A 15,496-nucleotide genomic window follows, 5' to 3' on the forward strand; every position below is an offset into this window, starting at 1 on the left:
AATTGTCATGTCCCACGTAAAATATACCTGGGCAGAAATCTTTCTTTTAGAATTGTACGTGCAAAAGCTTTAAACTGTGATCGATCCGTGTTAAGCATAATGATCCGTGTTAAGTAGAACCACGTTATCGGTGCCCTAAGTCTCTAGCAAATCTAGAATCTGGAACTAGTACAACAAAGAAGAAATTAAAGGGAGACGAATAACAAACCCGTCAAGAAGAAGAAAAGCGAGAACGATGGCTTAGAGCTCAAAGCTAGCTGAAGATGACATTTCTTGTTAAACATACGTTGCAGCACATCCCTTGAATAATTTTTTCCTTTTTCAAGTGTAACTAACACGGCTTTTCTGAAAATTTCCACAATTAAGAGTATAGTACTGTACTGTAATTAATAATTTTTTCCCTAATTAAAATGTACACGGCATTAAATTGGAATAAATAATGTATGTTATTGATAATTTACTGGGAATGTAAATTAATTAAAACGGACTTATAATTATGAAGGAAGACTGTGTATATGTAACTATAAAACAGTCAAATTGTTAAGCGAAAAACAATTGATATCAACGAGTTATTCGAGAATAATTTATAAAAAAGGGGAGATAACATATTGCATAATTAACAAATGTGATGATGTTTATTGTTTTCCGAGCACTTTTTTTAGTTTTTTTACATGTGAAACCCTCAATAAAAAGATACAATAGATGTGGGAATTATAAAAGAAAAAGCAAAAAATTAGATGCGTCCATGCTTGAATTTACCCATCGTAAATTGTTAAGGAAAAAAAATGAATATTAGTAATGAGTATATGACCTCGCTTTCATAAGAAATTAATGAACATGTCTTTAACGACTCACTCTTTCTAACACAGGGTTAAGGTGCATCTAATATCCTGAAATTTTTTTAGATGTATCTAACACCCTAAAGTATTTTGTGGTACATTCAACATCTCGAAGTATTTTTTAGGGATGTCCAGCATACTGAAGTACTTTTTTTTTTTTTTTACTTTGGTGCTGGATGCACTAAAAAATATTTTTGGGTGCAGGAAAAAAATACTTTGAGATGCTAGATGCTCCACAAAATAATCCAACACCCACGAAAATATTTCGGGATGTTAGATATACCATAAAATATTTTAGGGTGCTAACTGCACCTGAAAAAATATTTCAGGATACTGAATGCACTTAACCCTTTAACATAATTAGCAAGTCTTTTTTTTAACCAAAAATAGATCATTTTATTGAATGCAATAAATTTTTAAATGTAAAGTTGTTTTGGTGTACGTGTCCTTCACGCGTGATTACGGCATCTATCCGCGATTCTATTTCTCGACTCGTAACCACTTTTTTTTAAAAATTTTTTTTTTTAACAATTGATGTCATATAAGTACTTATTAACGAAGTTTTATAATTAGTACTGTGGAGAGAGGTGTTGTTCATTGACCAAAAAGAAGAAAGAAGGTGTTGTTGGTTGATGCTTAACGCAATTATGCCAAACGTCAGCATAAGTTATATGGTTATGTTCTCTCTAGTCTTTCGCACTCGCACCAGTCACCACCACACCCATAGAGACAGAGGTTGAGTGGGAGAGAAAGAACAGGTTCTTGCCTTCTCTCGAGTAACCTAACTGCTGACAAGCAAGCAATGTACAAATCGAAGCTGCAAGAGCTCTGCCACCGGCGATCATGGAGCTTGCCGGACTATCAGACGACCAAAGAAGGAGCCGATCACCGTCCTCGCTATAGTGCTAATATCACAGTTAATGGGGTTGAATTTCAGACGCCGTCACCTTGCAGAACCTCCAAAGAAGCTCAAAACAATGTGGCTAAGCTCGCTTATGAGCACTTTTCTCTCCCAAAGCCCGAACCACCTTCTCCCCCTCCCCAAACTTCAAATTCTCCTTCTGTTCTTCAATCTTCCCTGCCTCAACCTTCGTTTCCGCAGCCGTCTTTTCCGCCAACTCCGTTTTCTCTTCCACAGCCTTCAGCGCCGACGTCTACTGGTTCGTATATTATTGTCTTTTTAAGGAAAAAAACATCTTTTGTAATTTCCCATTTGAGGCTGGGATTGATTTCTTGCTAGGTTTACGAGAGACGCTTTATGAAGAATGATACAATTATAAATCTATTCTTTTTGTCTAAGTTGTGTCCATCCCTTGTTTTATTTCAAACTTGATAAGCTATTTTAAGGGAATCAGAATGCCTGAATTCACCCTTCGTAGCATGGACGTGTAGACTTGTTACATGTACTTAAGTCATAAATTATCATACTTCTCCACACTTACAAGGTGGAGGTTATTTCTTCAGGATGAAGGGTAATTTTGCATGCTGCTGCTATGGTTGTCTAAAATGTGAATTATGCTTTTAAACACTGCAGAAAGATTCATGTTTATTTGCATTGTATTTACAGCTTCATCTTCTCCGGCCATTGGTGTTGTTGAGACACTTTATAAAAGAAGTGTGACAAACCCCGAGGTACCAGATGCATCCCAAGCGATTGAGATCAAAAGGCCTACCACGTCAGATAAAGATAACAGGACAGCAGGGAATCCAAAAAATGACTCAAGTATGCCTTAGTTTCTCTTCTTTTGTTACTTCCATAGCAATGACGTTTTAATGGTACTGTATACGGTGTTCCTCTAGATTGGGTTTCGCCAATACACTTGGTTCTGGTAGATAGTTGCCTACGGGCTGTGGTGTGTGAATGAGGGATGCTAAGTTTGTTTGCTACTGACTTGATTGATTGATTGGCTTGGATGTGATTTTTCCTCTTAACAGAAGTTGCTGTTCTTGCTGTAATTTTAGTTTCTTAGGAGTTATGATGAGTGATAGCTTTAGCTTTTAATGGTATTTAATTTCCTATATCATTCCTTGATGGATCATAGTTTTTAATAGCAATATTGAACATGATATAGCTAGTAGCTATACATTGCTAGAGCTTATGCTAAGCCATAGGTGTTGTGGCACAGTATTCTTCATATGGTGCAGTTAAAGTGAGCACTGCTAGGGATATAGAACTCTTGTTTGTGGTGTTTACTGTTTGCGCTATATGGTAAACGTAATGGCATGTAAAACTCTAACAAAACTGGGAGCAATATACAACCACACCGCCTTCTATTATGTCCAGAGATGAAGGCTGGAACTCTGCCTCTCTAGAGGACAGTTCTGGCAGCCACTTCTCTTATGATCTTCAATTAGTTCTTTCTATCATCTTCACTTTCACTTTTCCTTTTTTGTGTCATGGAAAAGCCGAGATGCTGCAGGAATGCCAATTTATGGTTTGAGTAAAGAGGAGGAGCCTATTTGAGATCTCATAGGACGCTAAGCTTTTTTAACGTTGATTTAAGTGTTGACATTGAGATTTTTGGTTAATTCAGTTAGGTTCTGGATGATTATTAAACTGTCGTGTTACATTTTCAACAACTGTTTAGTTTCTTATACTTATGTACTACATCGTAACTACACTAGATTTATTCACATTCTTATGATATATTTAATTTAATGTGTGCTGCATATCAGTATATCATGTGGAACACCGTGCTGCAACATTTAGGAGTCCTTATTGGATAGTGGAGGGAGTTATATTTTCTATTTTCTGTAGACAGTTTTTGGATTGGGATTTTGTAATTTTGCTCCCAAGTGGCCTGTCAGAATTGTCCATGGGTCTAGACATGATATCCGGGGGTGAAGCTCTTCATAATTGGTCCTTCGATATTTTGCCAATTATGGTTTGCTCTCCTTGTTCTCTTCAGTTTCCTATTTTCGTTCTTTGTTGTGAACGGGTAAGTAGTGGTTTTCTTCTCCCAAAATAATGATTGTTGCATTCAGCAGAATTTATAATGGGTGGGGCTAAAAAGCTTTGATTTTCATTTTAACTTTTCCATGCTCATGCTTACTCTCTGTTAAGGTTTGGATCAATGGCTAAATGCGCTGAAGAACAATTTTCCATTAACAGAAGGAGATATCAGATCTCTAGCTTCCGCTGGTGGCAGCAAATCGCAATCTCACACGCACACACACAAAGACAAAGCATAAAGCACCGTTTTATTCATACTAGACTCAGACTAATGCGTTTGATGGAGTGTGTTTACTGAAAGGGAGCAATGCCATTTCTTTTTCTGTTTGTTATATTGGTTAAACTTTTGATGACATTGTGGGTCTGCAAAGTTCAAATAATGGTAGGCGAAAACATGAAGGAAATTGATAATAATATAATATATTTTTTGGCTACTTATCCTTTCTCTCTTACAACATGTTCTTTATCTAATGACAAATCACACTTGGACTTGTGACTTTGACAGTGAGTCCTGTCATGGACGTGCAGCGTTTGTATAAGAATCAGCTCCAAAACTATGCTCAAAAGAGAAACCTGAATCTGCCCGAGTATTCTACCGAGCGAGAGGGTCCTCCTCATGCTAGTCGTTTTAAGTGTAAAGTTACAATAGATGGACAAACTTTTGAGAGTCCCCAATTTTTTCCTACATTAAAGGATGCTGAACATGCAGCTGCAAAAGTTGCTCTGATGTCATTGACAGTTCCTGGAGCTCAAGAGGCTGGTTTTTAAATTTTAATCACCTGTGGCCACTAGTATAACTTTATTCTTTAGCTTTTAAAATTGTCATGTCGCGATGCTTATCTCATCCATATGATTGCCTTTACCTTTCAGGATGATATTGGTTTATACAAGAACCTTTTACAAGAATTGGTTCAAAAGGAAGGACTTTGTTTACCTGTTTACAACACTACCAAATCTGGTGAGGCTCATATGCCCAAATTTTTTTCAAATGTGGAGATAGGAGGAGCACTTTATACTGGACAAGAAGCAAAAACAAAGAAACAGGCTGAGATGAGTGCAGCCAAGGTTGCTTACACGACCTTGAAAGAACACAAAGGTGTTTTCTTTTTTGTTGATACTCGTCTTAATCTTTTTCCCTACTGTTTGTGAATAGTCATATTGATTGTATGTTGCTTTCTTTTTCCTTGGATGAAAAAAGAACATATTAAGGAGAATGAAAGAAGTGCAAGTTTGCAACAATGGAGGTATGAAATCCTCCTACAGCAAACGTACTTGGAAAATGAATGAGCGAATTTATAGGAAAAGCATCAGCTCAAGATAGCTCTCTAACCCCTTTTAAATCCTGAAGGAGAGAAAAAAAAAAAAAAAAGCCCATGATCTGAAAAAGCATTTCCATCCTACTTCCATAAGAGATGGGGAGGAAGAAACTTGATTCCCTTTAGTGTTTTACGGTTTATTTATTACTATGTATCCAGCAACGATCTTGTGTGACAAGGATGCTTTCTTAGTTGTAAGCACTAGGAGTCTTACTCTAGCTCAGTTTTTCCCTCTAATTATCAAGTTCTCAGCCTTCTCTAATACTCCTATCCCCTCGAATAATCTCCAAACTATTAGGACTATAATGAACTGTAAGATTTACTATAGATTATAGGAGCTGGTAGCATTATCTCTGCTTAGAAATACTGGTCATTATACTGTTGCTTGCTTTTTCTTTCAGGTAAGCTAAATCAAAGCTCATTGATTCAGCCCCCTGCTCATCAAGCACAGGGTCCTGCATTGTCATCTCACAACTCAGATCCAACTGACCTAACTCACTTCCAACACTATGCCAATTCAAAATCTCCTATTGTTTATAACCCTAACTCAGTGACTCAGAACCAATATGAGGATGATAAGCGTAAGTCGTTTTCAATGCTTCTAGCATTCTAGAGTTTTCACTTTCTACATGACAACTTTTTCTCTGCCACTTCCTTAACAATGAATAAAAAGGGTATTTTGTCTTAGAAACCTATGTTCAGTTTTTAGACTACTACTTGCATCAAGCCGAATGCTCTATTGACTGTAGAGTGAAAATTAGATGTTGGGATTATACCCACTAATGTTGAAGTTTACCAAAACCGTCAACTTTTCACCATCAATTGACTTCATGAGTCTGGCAGTTTAGGGACTTTATCAACTCTAATTTTTAGCTTGAAGGAAGAGTGTTTGCTAGACAAAAGAGCATTGGAGACCCAAAAATAGAGAGTCATTTATATCTAATATCCATGTATGAAGTAGATAATCCTTGGTGTGAGGAGCATCAGTTCTCATATGAGACGGAATTAGCATTTAGAATGACATTTGCAATTTAGCTTACCACATAAGACATAATTGAAACAAAATTAATTGGGGCTCTTGTCGGCCTTTATATCTAAGGAATAAGAACAGACAATATAGATGAAATACATGAAATTACATGCTTGATTTTTAATGTCTTCCGAAGTTGTGCTTTCTTTTGTGAATTGTGGAGGTGATATTTATTGGGAATTTATTTAATGATACAAAATGAAAAATAAAAATAATTATCAATTTACTTGTAGTCTTAGGTGCAGTTTAATTGTTCTCTTTACCAGGTTGAGAATTATTTCTCGTGGCAGTCCTTATGTATTAAAATGAATTCAAGTCTCGCTAGAATTCTCACCACGAATATAGCTGCAGGCTGCGCTGCTGAGGTTAAAAGTTATCACACTGCTCACCCATCTTCAGAACACATCACAGTTGCAGCTGGTAGCGGTTCTGCTCCTCCCGAAATTACTATTCACTGTGTAGAAACCGCCTCTCTATCAAGTATCCAGTCTTCACCTGCACTCACTAAGAGCGACAACTTGACAACAGGCTCAGGTGGCAGGGCTTCAACTGCAGCTAGCACCTCAACCTGCAGAAAGGTCATTGTTTACTCGCGCAAGACAAACGTGACGATTGCTTCAGGCGGCGCTCTCTTGCCTATAAGTGACGAGAATTATGTTGCTTACTCCTATCCTGAGTGAGAAATTTGCGAGTTGCTGGCTCAAATGGCATCATTGGTTGGATGAAACTGAAAGGAGACAATACTCAAGCTGCTGTGTTCTGTTAGCTCCACTTTTCCCCTACTGAACACATTTTAACTTGTCCAAAATCATGATATCTCCTTGAGTTGAAAATAAAAATACTTGTATTACATCATAGAAAATACATTTCATATTAAAAAAACAAAAAAAAAATTTGCATATAAATCCCCCCTCCCCTAACTGTTTCATCGTTATCAAAGCATAAGCAGATTTCCTTTTTTCCTGAGAGAGAAAAAATTATGAAGGGCTCTTTTAGCCAACTTAATATATCTATTATTAAAGCTACAAAATTTTGATGTATTCAAAACCAGAAAATCACATCAGAACTCCTTCTAAATTATGAAGGGCTCTTTTAGCCAACTTAAATTTTGGAGTAAGAGCCTTGTCGGCTTTCAGAATATACTCCTTAATGAAGAACTCAATGCCTTCTCTAAGGCTTTCAAGCGCAGGGGTCACCGCAACACGGGTGAATATGTTCCACACTTGGCTATCCGAATACTCAAAAATGGACTCAAAAAACATGCGGAAATGCATGATCTTCTTTGGGGTTAACTGGGTGATGTCGCCTAGCTCAATGGTCTTCAAAACTGCGAGGGAGAGAGTGAAAGAGGCAACCATTTCTGCCACAAATTTTGCCAGATGCATTGACCTCCTCAGCTGCATTGATTCCAGCTCCTTAAACTGGTCCCAAAGGCAAAACTGCAAACAAAAATCCCCAAAAACATTAACTTGAATCAAATTCCACTTTTATAAACGAACATTTCAAAATAAGTGTTGCCACGTCCTTCATGACAAGGCGAATTAAAAATATCTTTCGATGCACGACAAAAGGGGGAACAATAACCTGTAGAGTGAATTTGTGATTTCTATCATGCTCACACAACTTGGAAGCCAATACAGTATAATACTTATTAAAAACCTTCTCCTGCAAGCAGCACTCCAAAAGAACACGCATTATCTCTCGGTCCTGCACAGACGTGAAACAATTACGTATCACTCAATAGAAGATCACATAGCTAAAAATAGGACACAAGTAACATAGGGAAAAGGTTGACCTGCTTTCCGGGTAAGTCTAGTCTTAGAAGCTTCTCAAATGCATCAATATAGTCCTCCCCACTCATTATTATACAAAAGATTGCTCTTCTACCATCTGTGTTCATCCTTTGAGCGGCAGCAAGCTGCAACATTCGCTGGGTTTCGAGAACATCTTTATCTATTCTGTTGGCAACTTCCACAACATTATCTGTTGCGGGAGCTGCGTCCCCAGACAACCACCATTGGCCTTTCTTGTTGGGGTCAAGCAACTTATTCCATTTAAATCCTCTAATCAAAACATCATCCACCCTTAGCTGGAACAAGTATTAGGACAAAAATTAATAAACTATCATTTACAAATGGCGTTTACATAAAAAACTGACAGTTAAAACAACGATAATGTTTTTAAAGCATTACTTTTTCCAAGCAAAAGTATAACAAAGGACATACTAATATGCAACAACATATTAGATAAGGCTGCCAAAACGTTCAGATTAGAGAATGGTACCTTCTGTAACCACTTCTTAATCCTTGTGTGATGTGCAGGGTCCTCTTTGGGCCTTTTCTTGTTGTTCTTGATGTCACAGATGGTTTCAAGCATAAATTCCATCTACAAGTGTCACTAAATAATCAGTTCTGGACACTGTCAAGAAAAAGTGAAGGCAGTTTGATGATAGAGCATAGCATGCTCACTCTTTTGCTATATATTTTTTCTTGGTCCCCACCATCAGAAGCCTTCAACTCATTTGCCCGATTCTGAACACTCACAATGAAATCTTTCATGGCAGCAGGATCATCAGCCCTAATTTTCATCCCACAGCCTATTTAAACATGTTGAAGTCAGATAACAGGGTTTGAAAAGTACCGTCTTGTTACAACATAATATTGATTTCAGACTTCAGTTCATGCAACATGAAAATTGGACAGGGGGGAAAAAGGAATAAAGCAAGAGAAATGAACAAAACAGATGCACATTCGTACTATGATTTTTAAAAAAATGAGTACAATGCAATGACAATATTAAGTTAGCCGGATGAGTGGAAGGAACTCCTTGCTTATGCCTCTACACATTTTTAATAGTGTGTTTACGCAAGTAACTATATTTTTGACAAAAAATATCGAGGAACATAATCACTTGTAGCACTTGTGAAATTGATATCCCAATATATGAAAATCTGAACATATAATGGTACGTTACATGGATTTTAAAGTGTGTGAAAGTACATGAAGCTGCATCACTTTCTAACATAACTGTTTTGTCAAGAAAATGCATTAAGAGCATGCCCAACTCAGGACTTACCATAAATGAACTAGGCCAATGTAGATGTCTTAATAACTTATTTGCAGCGGTTTACATCCCTAGCAATTCTACGTAAAATTAACCCAAACCTAACATGTGCAGCTTAAAAGATTATTCATCGTGGGAAAAAAGAAACTTACATTGTAACACCGTTAAGATGGTAGAGACATCGATCTCTGTTAACCTCTTACTCAGGATGATGAGGAAGTCATATATTAAATCACTGAATTGCAAGACATGATTGTTAGAAAAATATAGTTGAGAGGGATTCAGTACAAAAATTGGTCATATTACTAATGACAGATGCAAATGAACTCCAAGCAGCAGCTCATTACAACAGAAATACAAGTTTGAAATCCATCAAACTCAGATAGTCACTTAAAAAGTGACACGCCTAATATTTGCAAAAGATGTTAAATCACACAAAACTAGCTTTATTCTTGCCCAATAATCATAAAAGTTGAAATTTTGAACAACAGGCGAAGTCATGGCCGGCAGCCAACTGTCTATTCCATAAATTGATTTTATGAGTTGCAAAAGATCACAAAAATATATGCGCATGTGTTTTGCATGTAAGAGTGCATCATGTAATGCAGTCAGTTCACCTTGAGCAGACCCCAAATATGCATAAATAGCATAGGAGAAGAGTGAGATTTCGCAGAGAGAGATTGTCTTCCTTGTTATATTCATCCTGTGAGAAAAGCATGGGAAATTAGAAGACTCTGACAGGTCAATCAAAGACTTGAGAAGAATCTAAAATCCAAAAATCCAACCAATAAACAAAATCAGCAATGTTAGAAAACTATTTTATTTATTTAAATGCTATACCTCAAAGCATTTGGCAAAGGAGGCCATAAACTTTGCACTGAAGTCAATACCAACCAGGCAGGCCATCCCAGCAACAAAGGCTGCAAAAACAGCAGCATACCTTCACAGAAGAGGGCAGTAAACAAAATTATCAGCAACATTTGAAACAAATATAGAAGAGAGAAAGCTCAACACATCAAAGTTAACTTACCGGTTTCATCAAACAAAATAACAATAGTATTGAGCTAAGAAACTACAATGTAAGAAATGTGCTCAATACAATACTGGGACATCAATGTCATATACAAGAAACATCTCATACAATTCCTGCAGAGCCGGAATTAAATTTATCTAGGGAACAGTACATAGAATGTATCGAACAGACATTTAGCAGGGTACAGGAAAGTTATCAGTCATACTATGAGCTGCAACAAAAGAAATGCGTCCACAACAACAGTGGGAGTAAAATCTAAAAGCAACTTTCATACAATTCCTGAAGTGCCAGATTTAAAATTTTTCATTGGAGCATTATATATTATATAGGGTATACCAAACAGAACATCCAGAAGGGTGCAGGGTAGTTATCAATCATGACCTAATTTTTCTTTTAGGCAATTAACAATATAAATAACCTTTATCACAAGATAAATAATTTGGAGAGGGGGATGACAGGACACCTACATGGGAATAAGATAAGAGACAAGATATTAATAAAAACCTCTCCGGTCCAATTCATTGCCATTTAGGGATAATGCACCCCAAATCCACAAATAATAATGGTTTATTCAATCCCTAAGCAAATGAATAGGCATAACGTATTCCTGCAAGCTAACTGGAAACATTTCATAACTCCAGGAATTTATGTTCCTCCTTGTTTCTAAAGCCTCTGAAAGCTATTGACACTATAGGAAATTGTTATGTGATAAATGGCTAGTAGAGGCTTTATTAAGTTAGTTGGTAACATCGCCCTTACTGCTATCTATAGCAGAGCACAAGGGAGTCATTGTATGGAAGCCTTGGTGGCCTTTGTGTAATAAAAATTTCAGTTAAGTTCCAGTTCCTTTCTCTCTTTCTCTTGGCTCTAACTTAACATCACCAAAAAAAAAAAAAAAAAGAACAAATCTTCTTCTACCATCTACTGCAGATCAGAAATCCACATCATCCTAACAATTGTAAACAATCTATACAACCCCCCAAGTCATTGAATAGCAGAAGGAAAAAAACAGCTTTCCAAAAAACCAGACCACATGAAATATGCAATTGGAATTTATCATATTATAGACCACAGCAAAATAAAGGACTGGACCCTAAGAGTATATTTACAATTTACATATCATAACACTTCCCTTAACAACTTGAGCTTTCTGACTTGAAGTGAGGTCCTTAGCATGGCATGATAAGTGTCAAAGAAGTAAGAATAGAAGAGAGAAGAGGAGAGAGAAAAATGAACTCGTAATTCGCCAAATGTTAAAGTTAACTCCTCTTCAGTTACAGTGCTATTTAATGAGTCAGAGTCCTAACAAACTCACTTCTTTCTTTTCCTAACAATATCAACTAGCAAACTGATTGCTATCTTTCTGACACACATAACATGGTATCGCAAAGAGGTCAAGAGTTTGATACTGGTCACGCTTTCCCTCTTAACCCCAAAAAAAAAAAAAAGGGTGCAGTACAGGGACAGCGAGCCTAAGAACATAAACCTCAAAAGGCATGTACAGAGGGGTGACACTTGATTTTAATATTATAACTCTATTCATGGTTTTTCACGTAACAACTCGTGTTGTCGAAATGAAGACAGTGGTCATGGACAACTGTAACATTAAAATCCCACCAGGAAAATGCAAACAAATTAAGGACAAAAGATTCGAGGAAATTTCTAAATCTCCAATACGATATTTACAAAACCCATAAAGCAGCCACTTCAGCCCTAACATTACCAATTATTCAATAAGATACATGAAAGAATGCCAATAGAGATCCCAGCACAAGAATTTTTTATGATTCAATCTCATCAATGTCATTCTCCATGAGGTCTTTTGCAGCCATGTTTTCTCTCCTCATTTTTATAAACTACCTCCTCTGCCTCTTTTCAATATTATCATTTTTTATGTTTTAACTCCCTGGCCGAAGCAGCTGCATCCTAACAAGTGTCAGCATCATTCACTACTATCATATCCCTAATTTTGATTTGATAACAAATGCTCATCTTTCCCCAATGAAAGAATGGTGCCAACAATTAAATGAACTTGGATAAGAGAGATCAAGAACACTACAGCACAACATAAAAGGCATAAATTCTTAACTGTTCATTGCCACGAGGACCTCCAGAACAAGATGCTAAAATCTCTTCGCTAATTATCTGTGAAGCAACACTTCGAGCAATTGTCTGCAAAGGGATCAGATTAAAGAGTAAGAGATAAAATTTCAGAAAGCAACAACTTCCATTGATACAAGCAACCAGGGAGGAGAATCAAGTTCCAAGGCATAGTTTCCCTAAACTGTGTTGATTGAAATGGAACCAACCCAAATTTTAAGATTTAAAACATAAAATAAATTACTGTTACTGTTACTAATATTCCTATGAAAGGAATGAGATATCTCAAAAAAGGGAATAAATACGACCTACATCACATATCTAATTTATAATTACAGTGCATAAATCCAACTAGCATAAAAACTTCAAAAAAAAAAAACTCAATGCACCATTAGGTCATTTTCTTTTTATCCAGTGAATGATATAAACAGCGAGCATTGTGTTTTATTTACAGAATTAAATGAAAAATACATTTTAAGGGGAAAATGGATGTATACAAGACTTCCTATATTTTATTGTCTTCCCTTAATGCCTCTTCCTTTACCATTTGGAGAAGCAATAATATGCAATATTCTATGAAAAGAATGAGATAAAGAGTAAGCATCTGATTGTTATGTATCCATAGCAGTAGCATACCTGAAAGATCGTAGAAATCTCTCCTGTGATTGATTCCACATTAGATTCAGAGAGCCTGTTAAGCAGACCTGAGACAAGTTTAATTTTAGGTAAGAAAACTAAAGACAAACAATAAAGAAATGCAAAACCCATTCAAAGTCTATCTTTCTTGCCTCGAATTCGCCTTCGGATCTGAGTATGCTCTTCAGGTTCATTTCCAGCACGTGCTCTCAAGTGAGGTGCTATGTATTTTTCATTAGTTCTTTTTTCTGGCACCAGAGCAGGAACATGCATTCTTGCCGTCTCTTTTTCACAGGAATTGGCAAGCTTGGATATGCATGTGGCAGCAGCATTCACATCACTACCTTCTTGCTGTTGTTCCAGCAATTTTCTTTTCTTATGTTTTTACTTGAGGGCGCACTAACAGAAAATTCTGTCGATCCAAAATCTTGGTTAGAAGTATCTGCAAGCCTTGAAATTTCAGGTATTGACCTTGCTTGTGGCCCTTCCCTTGCCAATATGTCATCCTCAGTTTTATTACGTGAAGATCTCTTCTTCAATTTTTTTGCGGGTAATTCATCACTAGGTACTTCCCCTTCGCCCATGAAATCAATAATAGATGGCATTCCATCAAGTAATATATTGAGACCATCATCCATACCCCTTAATTTTCCGTCTTTCACTTTGAGCTTTTTGGCTAGTTTCCTTTCCAAATCTTGATCCTTCTTGGCAGCTATGGAAACATCTGGCACACCAACCGGGAAACATCTGGACTTGTTCCTGGAATTTTCCTTCGAACCTTTATTTCCTTTCTTCGTTATTGTTGCAACAGAACCATGACAAATCATTGATTTTGACTCAGTAATTTCCATTGACATTTCACAATCCTCAGCTGTACTATGTCTCCCAGAGTTGGATTCTGACTTGTTAACCTTTGTTTCCTTTACACTAGGGCTGAGCAAATGATTTGATTTGCATGTAGTATTTGCCTCTGAATCCTGGTTAACTCTTTTCATTGCGCGAGATATCTATTAGAGTAAAGTAATTATACATTTTAGAAATAGCTACTCAATACTTGGTGGCCAAGCATGACAGACAGATAATAAGGAATAACTTCTCAATACTTGGTGGCAAAGCATGACAGACAGAGAATAAGGACTTGTATGGGAGTTTTGAAGAGCTCAAGGTGATGTGAGAATTGTTCAGCGTTACACCCCCGGGGGGGGGGGGTGAGGAGGAATATACCCCATTTTTAATCATCTCAACGAAATTGAGAATGGAAGAATAAATGAAAAATACAAGTAACACAATCCTTACAAACCACCAGTTTGAAAGGGTTTGTGAATTGGATTTCGAGGAGCATTGGATATAATTTTTTTCCTCACAAACTCACATTTGTTTTATTTCTGAGGCATCTAAACAGCAATTTCGTGGAAAACCATCCTCATACTCAAGCTTTGAAATCTCGTATAAAAAAAGGTCATATTTATACCTGGTCATCCAGCCAAGATTGATGTTTATTCGCCTTCTTTGCCAGGCGGGCTTCTTTTCGCCTTTCTCGACGTGACTTCTCACTCATCTGATTCGCTGCATGTAGTTCAGATATAATTGAGATATATTCCATCTCTCCAAATGCCAGTTGGTAACTTCAAAAAACTTGGATTAACTCCAAAAAAAAAAAAGGATGTTGGAGAGCTCACCCATGTTCCACGTCAAACTTCACCAACGACTAACTGCCCACAGGAAAGGGCCGACAACCTTCCGGCGATCACAGATAATTTTGCGAAAACGATGAAAAACGGAAAAAAAAAAAATAGATCAGAGAATAATACAAAATAAGCTGTGGTTGGAGGAGTATACTCTTGTAAGCAGAAACTACAATGAACTCGACCCTTTTCGCCGGTATCTAAGTGTCTTCATCAGCGAGCATGAAGGGTGGAAGGCCTGAAGAGTGAAGAGATCCGCGGATCGCTCGCGCGACTAGTTTGGCGGCAGCCCTTTGCGAATATGAAATTGAAGGGTTCGGAGGCCCAAATCAATGGGGCTCGTTGTGTTCATGTTTCTGGGCCCTAGGTTAAAACTCGAGTTGAGTATCAAGGCCCATACGAATTATTCTATTATTAATATTTTATTAAAAAAGGCACTAATGATGTGTAAATTCTGTTGTTAATATTTTGTTTTTTCTTGGTGCTAAAAAATTATTTTATTTTTTCTTCTGTGGGAAAAAAGATGTTTTTTAAAAGTACTTTTAAGTAAGTTGAGACAAAATTTTTCTCATATACTTATACATGTACTGTAAAATTATTTTTACAATAAGAATTTGATTTCTATTCAAACACTCTTTACATCTATTATTTTATCCCATTCTTCCCCCTCATCCCATTGTGCAAATTAAAATAAGTAGTGAGAAAAAATATCAATGAGACGCGATTGATTTTTTTTTCCAAAGACAGAAAGGGTAAAATAGCCTTAATAGTTAGTACTTGCCCAGTGGAAGATTAAAAATATACTCCTCTGATCTTTAATATAAGATCCATTTAACTAATT

The 15,496-nt window shown here is 36.7% G+C and overlaps 3 protein-coding genes across 5 annotated transcripts; 1 reads left to right on the top strand and 2 right to left on the bottom strand.

Annotated features, from left to right (window-relative positions):
• The first annotated feature begins 1,491 nt into the window (after positions 1–1,491).
• Positions 1,492–7,031, top strand: LOC114746453 (double-stranded RNA-binding protein 1-like). Of its 3 annotated transcripts, none has more exons than XM_028934672.1 (6): positions 1,492–1,999; positions 2,407–2,562; positions 4,298–4,548; positions 4,663–4,888; positions 5,510–5,689; positions 6,484–7,031. In XM_028934672.1, exons 1-6 carry the CDS (start codon positions 1,642–1,644, stop codon positions 6,816–6,818), a joined length of 1,506 nt encoding a protein of 501 aa, XP_028790505.1. In that variant the 5' UTR covers positions 1,492–1,641; the 3' UTR covers positions 6,819–7,031. The 3 variants fall into 3 exon arrangements, with proteins under 3 accessions (XP_028790505.1, XP_028790506.1, XP_028790507.1); XM_028934673.1 differs by having other exon boundaries at positions 6,490–7,031; XM_028934674.1 differs by having other exon boundaries at positions 6,405–6,486.
• An 84-nt stretch (positions 7,032–7,115) lies between these two features.
• Positions 7,116–13,348, bottom strand: LOC114746452 (nucleolar MIF4G domain-containing protein 1-like). The gene is made up of 11 exons (XM_028934671.1): positions 13,123–13,348; positions 12,971–13,038; positions 12,324–12,406; positions 10,042–10,141; positions 9,819–9,904; positions 9,354–9,436; positions 8,607–8,734; positions 8,422–8,523; positions 7,934–8,227; positions 7,723–7,845; positions 7,116–7,577 (listed from the first exon to the last, which is right to left on the bottom strand). Exons 1-11 carry the CDS (start codon positions 13,241–13,243, stop codon positions 7,194–7,196), a joined length of 1,572 nt encoding a protein of 523 aa, XP_028790504.1. The 5' UTR covers positions 13,244–13,348; the 3' UTR covers positions 7,116–7,193.
• Positions 13,349–13,359: 11 nt separating this feature from the next.
• On the bottom strand, positions 13,360–14,654 carry LOC114746455 (uncharacterized; the record flags this gene model as incomplete). The annotated part of the gene is made up of 3 exons (XM_028934675.1): positions 14,650–14,654; positions 14,442–14,536; positions 13,360–13,977 (listed from the first exon to the last, which is right to left on the bottom strand). Coding segments are annotated over exons 1-3 (717 nt in total), but the record flags the coding sequence as incomplete, so codon positions are not given.
• Between the last annotated feature and the right edge of the window lie 842 nt (positions 14,655–15,496).

Source organism: Neltuma alba, unplaced genomic scaffold (assembly GCF_004799145.2).
Source record: "Neltuma alba isolate B1F8T4 unplaced genomic scaffold, ASM479914v2 tig00005008_pilon, whole genome shotgun sequence".
In the NCBI taxonomy this organism is placed as follows: Eukaryota; Viridiplantae; Streptophyta; class Magnoliopsida; order Fabales; family Fabaceae; genus Neltuma; species Neltuma alba.

Bases quoted from the DNA above. Each gene is read 5' to 3' on its own strand.
- LOC114746453 (XM_028934672.1), top strand. From the start codon at position 1,642: ATGTACAAATCGAAGCTGCAAGAGCTCTGCCACCGGCGATCATGGAGC. The intron at 2,563-4,297 runs GTATGCCTTAGT...TGACTTTGACAG, and splicing joins GAATCCAAAAAATGACTCAA to TGAGTCCTGTCATGGACGTG. The intron at 4,889-5,509 runs GTGTTTTCTTTT...TTTTTCTTTCAG, and splicing joins GACCTTGAAAGAACACAAAG to GTAAGCTAAATCAAAGCTCA.
- LOC114746452 (XM_028934671.1), bottom strand. From the start codon at position 13,243: ATGCATGTTCCTGCTCTGGTGCCAGAAAAAAGAACTAATGAAAAATAC. The intron at 9,437-9,818 runs GTGAACTGACTG...CTTGCAATTCAG, and splicing joins ATATTTGGGGTCTGCTCAAG to TGATTTAATATATGACTTCC. The intron at 7,578-7,722 runs GTTATTGTTCCC...TTTTGTTTGCAG, and splicing joins ATCACAAATTCACTCTACAG to TTTTGCCTTTGGGACCAGTT.